Source organism: Chlamydotis macqueenii, chromosome 1 (assembly GCF_036417535.1).
Source record: "Chlamydotis macqueenii isolate bChlMac1 chromosome 1, bChlMac1.mat, whole genome shotgun sequence".
Lineage (NCBI taxonomy): Eukaryota > Metazoa > Chordata > Aves > Otidiformes > Otididae > Chlamydotis > Chlamydotis macqueenii.
In genome coordinates this window covers 15879316-15888906 of record NC_141556.1, presented here as the reverse complement: position 1 = coordinate 15888906, position 9591 = coordinate 15879316, and the positions used below count along the sequence as shown (strand labels likewise).

Sequence of the window (9591 nt, the reverse complement as noted above, 5' to 3'; positions counted from 1 at the left end):
TAGTGACATAGGCATACTTAACAAATAAAAAATTTATTCAGATCTTCCTATACAAGCAGGACACAGAAATTTAACACAAGTCCAAGTCCTGCCTACATAAGATGACTTTTCAGTAAGTCCTCTGTCACAAAGACTTTTGATCCATGGTTACTACACAATTCAAGAGATCCCACTGATTTTTTGGGGCAATATGTTACTGTCTATATGACATGTCACCTTTGCCTCAAATATAAACAGCAAAAAATTCTCACGCATTTTCTACAGTGACATACATTTCTCTTTTGTGCTTTTTGATAGAACAAAGGCTGCAGTTTTCCCTTAATCAATTCAACTACCTTAGCGTTTTCAGAAAAGCACTTTATTCAGAAACTTGAAGAGCAGTGGACCCAGAATTATCAAGTTTGAACTCTTCAACTGTTTCACAGCAGACTGAGTAACACATGACATAACCATGCAACCTGACTTACTTCTAAAAACCCAGCATGGTGGAACGAGTCACCATATTCCCTCATCACCTCTAATTCACAGGTAATAGCTGATTTCAGAATATCTTATTTTCCAAAACAAGAGTGCACAGGTGAGGTTGATGCATCTCTGTGCACAAAAGCCTGTCACCCACGTGTTACCTTCTCAGCCTGAACAAAATGAAGCTTTTCCCCAGAACCACCAGGAAGTCTGTTTAAAACAGGGATGTCACACATGAGCTTGGCTTTGCAGAGTCAAAGAACTGTAATCAGACATGCAGATTTCCTCCCTGTAATACAAATCTGCCTAAGCCTACCTCCTGCCAAGTAATTTAACAGTGACAAAAGGGGGTCCTTAAAAGTTCCTCATGTATTTCAAATTACTGAAATAAATGAATGCTAGCAGAGACATTTTTTACCTTCATACACACCGAAACGGTAAATTTTCAGCCAACTCCGTACCATAGTACACTCACAATCAGTCTCTTTTTCTTGGCCAGTGTGTTTTATTTGAAATTATTTATTTTTCAGAGAAACCAAAACAAATAACTCTGTCTTAGAAAGAAACATACTACAGCTGAGCAGACTTTTAATTAGTTGACACTTACTGGCCATTTGTATATCTCAAAAATTTATTTGCACATCTCTTACGTAGTACTTACTTGAAATGTAGTCTAAAAGATTTGCCCATGGCCATAAGGAAATCAATGGCAGTCAGAAGATAAATCTAAAGAGCCCTAGCTCTGGAAATGAAAAAATATGCAGTTTATAGATAAAATTCCAAAATTTAGAATGTTGCACTGCCAAAGCTCTTTCATAAATTTAACACTTATGAGGCACAAAAAAAGGTTTACAAAATAAATAGTAACATTGAGGCTTTAAGATGGTTCAGATTACTCAAGAACAGTATGAAACTACAAACCTTAGAAAAAACCCAAATGATTTCTTCATCTAAAAGCACCACTGCTAGAAATGTGGCATTTTGAAAAAACAGAAGTTCAGCACCAACACTGACTAGAAATGCAAAGACAAGCACTCCAAACACAGAACTGTCTTATTAATGTCCAGTTCTAGCTAGCAATTGCACTAAAAAAAAAAAAGTCTCATTTTATATTTACTGTATTTCTCTTTAAAAGTATGCTTATAAAACATAAATCTTGGGCCAAACAGACCTGAGGGCTACTTTCTGGAAGGAAAAAAAAAAAAAAAAAAGCAGCAAACACCTAACTATTGTCTGTTCAATTAAATCCGTATCACAAAATCAAAACAGATAAAGGATGTGTAGTTTTTTTTATTTCTTTATATCTACATAAGGAATTTCAGACCACTTCTTTCAAGTTATCCCAAGGGGAAGTTTTCCTACTGTACATAGTATATAAAGTGACAGAGGCAAATACCACTTCCCTACCTAAAATAATCTGCTTCTCACAGATACAGCAAGCCAACAAGCCAATTCACAGCCACTTCCACACAAACACAGCCACAGGTAAACACAATAGTTTGAATTCAGCTCCAGTGAGCAGTGTACATGTAAACAGAACCTTCTGAACCAAAACTAGCTTTAAAAGAAACCAACCAACCCAAAAACGCAACCCCAAATACCTAAACAAAAACAATCAGAAAAACCCACCAAAACACGATACATTATTACATGGTTTCATGTCCTGTCCAAAGCTGTATTTCTGATAAATTTATCTTGCTGCATAAATTTAAAGAAAAGAAGAAAAAACTGAAATGCTGTATTCTGCACGTCTGATTTCTAGTGTCATGAATTCACGATAGCCTGAATTCATTATAACTAATGGTAACTGTTAGTAGGAGCAATATTAAAGTTCCCTTATCACTTCAATATGCTGCCCATTTGGAAAGTATTAGTGACGAAATGGTGTCCCAGAACTTAGTTAGTTTCACATAGAAACCCACCACTTTTACAACCATACTTAAATTTAATTATTGTACACAGGTTAACAAAAACGTATCACAAGTGAAACTAAACATTGGATTTAACAAAAACAATATTCAGAATGGTACAACACATGTTCATTTTCTCCAGGAGATAATATTACAAGTGTTCATCTTAGGACAATTTAGCCACGCTAGAGACAGAAGTTCTGTTAAAACACAACCGTGGTCTACTAAGCCACTTATTTTAGCACTATAGAATACTTGAAGTCAGAGTCCTACGGCCAAAGCTTAAAAATCATGTAAGATTCAAACCCCAAAATGTTTTACAGTCAAAATGACAGTATTAAAAAAACAAAACAAAAAAACAACAAACAAACAACAACAAAGTAATCCCAAAACAATTAATTAAAAGGTCATTGTATATAGTTTTATCCTCTTCATAGCACTCTCTATTCATATAATTGCTCGTATTATTGGTAATAGGGTCTGTATCTGGCTTGATCAGGGTGGTGTGGTCCAGGAAGCGGGGCCTGAGCAGGAGGCCCTTGCATCCTTGGAGGTGGAGGCGGCCCCCTTGGAGCAGGCCATATCCCTGGACTCATTCCCCCGGGCTGTGTGAAAGGGGGACTAAGAGTTCCTTGATCTTCACTGAACTGTGGCAAAGAGTTAGGATTATAGTGATGGGGAGGGGGTGCATTTACATTTACGGGCGGGCCTCCGTGCTGAGGAGGGGGAGGTCCTGGAGGAGGATGATTCATATATGGTGGCATCTGGGCAATTATATGTCCAGGTGGCGGGGTTATTGGAGGAGGAGCAGAGGTCATTGGTGGCGGAGGAGCTTGGCTATACACCATGTGTGGAGTACCTGCTGCCTGGGGAGGATGCTGCAGCGGATGGCTTATTGGTGGAGGTGGTGGGGGGGGTGGTGCATAATGTTGCTGTGGAGGCAAAATATGATGAGGGTGCGATACCACTGGTTGACCTTGGTATTCAGGATGATGATGAGCAGGTGCAGGGGCTGGTGGAGGTGGTTCTCGAGCACCTGAATTCGAATCATCCTGAATAGGAACTGTTATTAAGTTGCTGTGTTTTCTCGTTGAAATGCGGAAGGTGTCCTGACTGACTGGGCGAGGTGGCGGTGGAGCCATCGACATCTCTGCAGGAGGCGCACGGATGTCTTCGTGTGGCTGGTTATAATGCTCATGTGGCACGTGCTGCAAAGGAGGTGGTGGCATCATGATGTGCTGCTTTGGCGGAATGTGGCTCAAATGATGTTTCTCAGGTGGCATTATGAAACGCTCAGGAATTTCGGCAGGTGGTGGGGCAATAGGAGGATGTACAGGTTCAATTGGAGGACGAGTAACAGGCTTTCCAGCTCTCATATGACGGTGGTTGATGTGAGCTTGTAAGTCCCTCTGTGACAGGTAAGTTCTCTTGCACCCTTGAACAATGCTACACATGAAGAGAGACCCTCGGACACACTGCTCAATTCGCTGCACAGGTTCGTTACAGCTAAATCAGAAGAGAATATTGGTTTATTGTCATCACAAAGAGCTCAATCTGCAATTTTTTTTTTTTTTTTGCTAGAGTCAACCAGTTTACCATAATTACCCAAATTACAACCGACAATTTTTTCCCTCACTGTAGCAATGAAAGAAATATTTCACTGATTTTTGAAGTTTATCTAGTTTTTAAGTCTCCAAACACAACCACGAAAGAACATTAAAATTTCATGAGGTGGAAATTTGTAAATAGCATCACTCTCTCTCACAAATTCCTTCTGCGCGTTAAGACTTACCAAAAGCCACTCTCACTAAGTCAATTAAACTGTCATTCATTCCTTTTCAAATTAGGCCAATAACAGGTTATCTACACAAACATTTCACAGCAAAGTAAACACTGATCTCTTACAATCCCAAAATATGGGATACAAAACTACAATCAAGTGGTCTGGTAGAGAGTACTCTACTGCCTCTGCTAAATGTACATAAGAACCATGTTAATACAGTATCTGAAATAAGATACTCAAGTTACTTTCCTACATTTCCTTTAATCACAAATCTTGAGACAACTTACCCTGGACACATTTTGTCCCCCTTTTTCTCATGTAGTATGGCACAGTCATAGCAGAAAACATGCTTGCAAGGTATCTAGACACAACAAATGGCTCTGTTAAGACACTGTATTTAAGTATCCATGTCATTTTGCAGAATACAGTTCTTCCCTCCACAACAAAATTTCTAATAACAGAATTAACTAAGTTATCTACAAGGTGAACTGGCATAGTGGCAGTTAGCAGTTTGCAGCATCTTTGCACAGAAACTTTCTAAACCAGCTTGGGTTTCCTGGGAGTAGCTTTGTTTGGTTTTTTTAAGAGTTGGCAAAAACATATAGGCAAAAGTTTAAGTCTTGCAGTAATACCAACACTGAACATTTACAGACACTGCATATGCAATCCAATTACACTTGTCTTGCTGGCAAGGAAGGAAAGTTTAAAAAGCATTAACTGTTGTTAAGTCAGATCCTGAAGCCTGTTACATCACACTTAGAAATCTAAATTAATCTCAGGGATTTTCTTACACTAATTTTGAAGGGACATAAAAGCATTTTCTAATTTCACTGCAAGTCTGTATTTGTAAAGATCAGTTGTGTAAGGTCAAAACCCACTGAACTTGAAGGATTTTTCATTGGTGACAGTGTTTCGATTTTTTGTTTACCATTTTCAAGCTTACTTTATTAAATAAGAGGTAAAGTGAAATCAGCCAGACAAATGGAACAAAAATACTTCGGCAGCGAAGACCCCCGGTTCCGTCCTGATATTCTGCTGTTTATTCAGAGGCCTGCTGAAATCAGTAACTTCTAGAGGCCTCGGAGACACAGACTTAATTTTACCTAAAGAGAAACCACGGCTGCATCTTCCACTGACAATGTCACTCACCATGCGTCCATACATTTTGATGGGCAACCCACACTTATCACAGAAATGGACCGGTGTGTCATCCTTTTCCCCCAGCAAGTTTATCTGATAGGATAGAGAAGGGATTGGGAGAACAAAATCCAACATCAATAAAGCTCCTCATTTCAGTTGTCATCAACAAACCCATTATCTCCGAATTAGGTGAGAAGGAAGCAAGAACACCGCAAAGGTGAGAAAGCAGAAAATGTATTTTCAGTCAGTCAAAACTAACGGAAGCACTTTTATTTAAGAAGGTATCTACCAAGACTACCTACCTACAGTTTGGTAAGATTCATAACTTCCCATCTGTGACTTTACCTTATAGTCCCAAAAGATGGGTCCAGGGAATCTTCTTTGATTGCCAAACATTTCACCTCCTTTGCACTCGTATCGCTCCTCTTCGTTATAATCAAATTCTCCTGTGGAAAGAAGAAAAACAAGAAAGACACAAGCCAACCACAATGCTTTCCTAACTGACACCGGCTGCTACTAAGAGCACATCTCATTCTATACTGAAAACATCAAGAAATGCCACAGCACTTCGGATATGCGGGGCCCATTCTACAAAAAAGTATAGTTAAAATAGTAAGATAGCCTGTTTTGAGAATGTGCACCATTTCATCCTTACAGTCAGCAGTACCTAGAAATTTGAAGCTTGTTTTGCACTTGGACAGAACCTTGGACTCTAAGTCTCCAAGACTGAATGAAGTCTCGAACAACGCTGCAGAATAATATGCTTCCTTACTATGGGGCTAGTATTTATATTAATTTACCTTCTTCACCAGCTTGTGTCTTTGAAGGCATCCTGTTCATATTTCTTGGAGCTCGAGGTGCAGGTTTGGTTTTATTTGTCTGTTTTGAGATAAGCTTTATAGGGATTCTTCTACGAACATCAAGACCACCCAACGATCCTGAACTATTTGTTCCTTGCAAATCATTGTCTATGAAAGAAGAAAAACTTAATGTAATTTTTCACTTATCTAGTAGTTTCTAAAGAGGCTAAATATTAACAGAAGAGTTTTAAGAAAAGTAATTTTAAAGCTTGTTTAAGACTCATGCAACATAGCAAAGTTTTAGCACTAGAAAATAAATATCTTCACATACAATTTCTTCTGGAAGTCAAGTCACAAAATTGCACTGGGAACAACTGTGATTTTAGAAAACCTAGTTCTAAAAATAAAGGTGTTTAAAAAAAGTGAGCTAGTCTGTCATTTCTCCCCAAGAAAAAAAAAAAATTAATTGTATAGCTCCTCTCACAGCATGAGTAGTACTAAAGAGTCAATTCTTTGCACAACCTTGACAACACAGAATTTCTTATGAGAAAAGATATTTTTTGCAATTTATGTAAATTGTTTATTAAAGTTAGAAGGAAACTAGTTTCCATATTAAGTCAGCATCTTGACATATCGCTTAGAAGTTTAGCATAAAGTATCACAAAAATATCAGTATTTAAGGGTAAGTAGCAGTATCCTTGCTAAACTGAAAAATATTATTCCCCACAACATAGAGAATTCTCTTTAACCAGATTAAAATCTGAGTACCAGAGCAAAGGAAGCAAGAAATAGCCTGACACATGTACCAGTAGACACAGGCTCCAAGAGATCATCTAGAGGGGGTATTGCAACAAGCAACACCAACAAAGGGGGTACAACTCCCTCAGCTTCCAGTAAGTCTACCTTAAACCACTGCATAGCATTTCATCCATACAAAAATAAAGTTATGTCCTTCACAAATCTACCCAGCTCACTTCTGTTTTCATTGAAAATGCTATTTTGACAGGCATTTCAAAGCAGTACAGGCTCAGCCTCGAAGGGGCGTGCCACAAGCTCTTACAGCACGAGCCCTGCCGTTCCACTTGACACGGCACTGCAGCCCAGGAACGGTCACCAAGGCCCCAAAGGATTATAGCACGGTAACATCTGGACACCGAACTTAGGGCCACATTATTGCAACTGTGCACAATGCCTCACAAACAACTGTCCCTCAAAGCCTACAGCCACCCCACACAAGACAACAAAGAGGAGGAAAAACAAGGGGAAAAAAAAAAAAAAAAAAAAAAAAAAGGAAAAATGAGATTACTCTAAGTTGTTCAGCAGCTATCACCAAAACTAGGAACGAGGAAGTTTCAAACTGGGACTGTGGCCTAACAGTCACTTTACCTCAAAATCAAGAGCCCTCAATTTCCTCTGATACATCAAATGTATTTATTTCTTTTAGCACTGTGGTTGACGCGTTTCACTCTAAAAGGCAACATGTAAAAAGGCAAAAACCATAAAGCCCGTTTTTACTTTTTTCGTTTGCTGCTTTTGTTTAGCCTGTCCTGTTGGCTAAACACACAGCCCAGCACACACACAACTACAACATCAGCCTTCCTCAGAGGCTGCTGGACTAGAACACCAGAGAAAACAATGCTCAAGCTGTCTATTTTCCACTTGTTGGGAAATTCTGTTTTCTACCAGAATACACAAAAACACGACGCCACAGACCAGAAAAAGTCTCTGCAGGACTTCAATTCATTTGCAAACAAGGATAACAAAAAAATCTAAAACAAACAAACAACTTGTGTATCACTAAGTCCACTGAACCGCCAATAGGAAACAATTAAGTTCTGACACTTTTCTTCCGTATACTTTTGCAAGCTAGGAATATTCACATGAGTTAGCCACTCAGCTAATCCAAACTAGCCAGTTCATTAGTCATTCATGTTTCATGGATGGATAATAAATTCCAGTCTGCGTGAGGATAACTAGCAGGATTAAGGTCAGAAAATAAATATGAAAAACATGTCAAAATTGTTAATACTACTTCGAAAAGCTCTAATTAGAGGTGATACATCCTCCTGAACTGTCACCTTCATCAGCTTCTCTTATTTTTTGTATTTCAGTTTTTTTTTTTAAACCACAAATATAGCTCAAATACTATACCTTATACGTATAAACGTATACTGCAGTCTTTGCTAAGGAGAAGAAAAAGACAAAAAAAAAAAAAAAGCCTAGCAAAGCCCTCTCGTCCACTCATTTATTCCTCAGACGATGCCACCACGCTAACCAGTAAAGCACCAAAGCTACAAAACCACGTTTCAGTACACGAGAAAGTTTCCTCTCCCGAGCTCAACCACGGAACCAGAAAACCAAACACAGCAGCGGCGCCCATCTCGGGAATCGCGGCGGGCAAACGAGCGCCTCGCCGCCACCTCGGGAACGCTACGGGCCGCGTCCGGCTGCCGCAGGCCCCGGCTGCGCAGAGCGGCCCGGGAGCGCGCAGCCGCCGCCGGCAGCGGCCGCGCCTGACGCTGCGTCAGCCCCGCCCCGGGACGGGAGCGGCGGCTGCAGGCGCGGAGCGGCCCCGCAGGCCGGCGGCCGAGCTCCGTTCGGGGTCGGGGCGCGGGCAGGGGCTGAGCGCCGCGGTGTTGGGGGGAGGCGGGGCCGCCGGGCGCGACCGTTGGAGGGCACACGGCGGCCGGGGGGTGCGGGGGGACGGCGAGCCCGGCGCTGAGGGGAGAGAGCAGGCCGCGCCGCGCGGAACCGTGGCGAACCCGGCCCCCACCGGCGTTACCGGGCCTCGGGCCCTATCCCGCCGCTACCCCGGTGCCGCCCCGCACCCGGCGGCCCCGCGCGCGGCCTCTCCCCGCCCGGTAGTGCGGAGCGGGCCCAGGTGGGGACGGGTATAAATGGGTCTCCCGGCCTCTCCCCTCCTCACCATTGTGGTCCATGATTCGGCGCGGGGCACTGTGGGAGCGGAAGGGTGCGGCCGGAAGCAGAAGCGGCCGGGAGACGGGCGGGGGGACGTGAAAAAGTGCGCAGTGGGGAAGTGTTGGCGGTGCGGGGCCCGCTGCGCTCCTGTGGGGCGGCCGCGCCGCCGCCGGACAGTGAGGGCATGGCGGAGCCCGCGGGGGAGCTCGGCGGAGCCGCGCCGCAGTGGGACCCCCGCTCTGCGATGGGACCGCGGAGGAAGGCGCCGCGGTGCCCGCCGGGATGGGGGCTGGCGGCCCGCTGCCCCCTCGAGGGTGAAGCGCCGCGCCTGCGCGCTGTGGCGGGGGCTGGGGGCGCATCCGCGGAAGTGGCGGCGGCGGCAGGCGCGGGCGCCGCCATGCTGAGAGCCGCGGGGTGACCGGCTCTTCCCGGGCGCTGCCCGGCGGCCGGGCCCTCTGCGCGCTCCGGTCAGGCCCCGCGGGCCGCTGCGGCGCTGGCGGCTGTGCTGTCCTGTCCTCCCCTCCCCTCCCCGCTCGGGGCCGGCCCCAGGTCCGGGGGGCTCCTGTCCCGCTGG

At 43.6% G+C, this 9591-nt stretch overlaps 1 protein-coding gene across 3 annotated transcripts; it reads right to left on the bottom strand.

Moving 5' to 3' along the window:
* Positions 1-1735: 1735 nt before the first annotated feature.
* On the bottom strand, positions 1736-9298 carry CBLL1 (Cbl proto-oncogene like 1). 3 transcript variants are annotated; one of them, XM_086746611.1, is made up of 6 exons: positions 9025-9298; positions 6099-6266; positions 5644-5744; positions 5308-5391; positions 4446-4519; positions 1736-3881 (listed from the first exon to the last, which is right to left on the bottom strand). In XM_086746611.1, exons 1-6 carry the CDS (start codon positions 9035-9037, stop codon positions 2840-2842), a joined length of 1482 nt encoding a protein of 493 aa, XP_086602737.1. In that variant the 5' UTR covers positions 9038-9298; the 3' UTR covers positions 1736-2839. The 3 variants fall into 3 exon arrangements, with proteins under 3 accessions (XP_086602737.1, XP_086602754.1, XP_086602745.1); XM_086746628.1 differs by lacking the exon at positions 9025-9298 and adding an exon at positions 8881-8899; XM_086746619.1 differs by lacking the exon at positions 9025-9298 and adding an exon at positions 8250-8525.
* Positions 9299-9591: the final 293 nt, after the last annotated feature.

Bases quoted from the DNA above. Each gene is read 5' to 3' on its own strand.
- CBLL1 (XM_086746611.1), bottom strand. The intron at 5,392-5,643 runs GTAAAGTCACAG...CTATCCTATCAG, and splicing joins CCATCTTTTGGGACTATAAG to ATAAACTTGCTGGGGGAAAA. The intron at 4,520-5,307 runs GTGAGTGACATT...TGTTGTGTCTAG, and splicing joins TCAAAATGTATGGACGCATG to ATACCTTGCAAGCATGTTTT.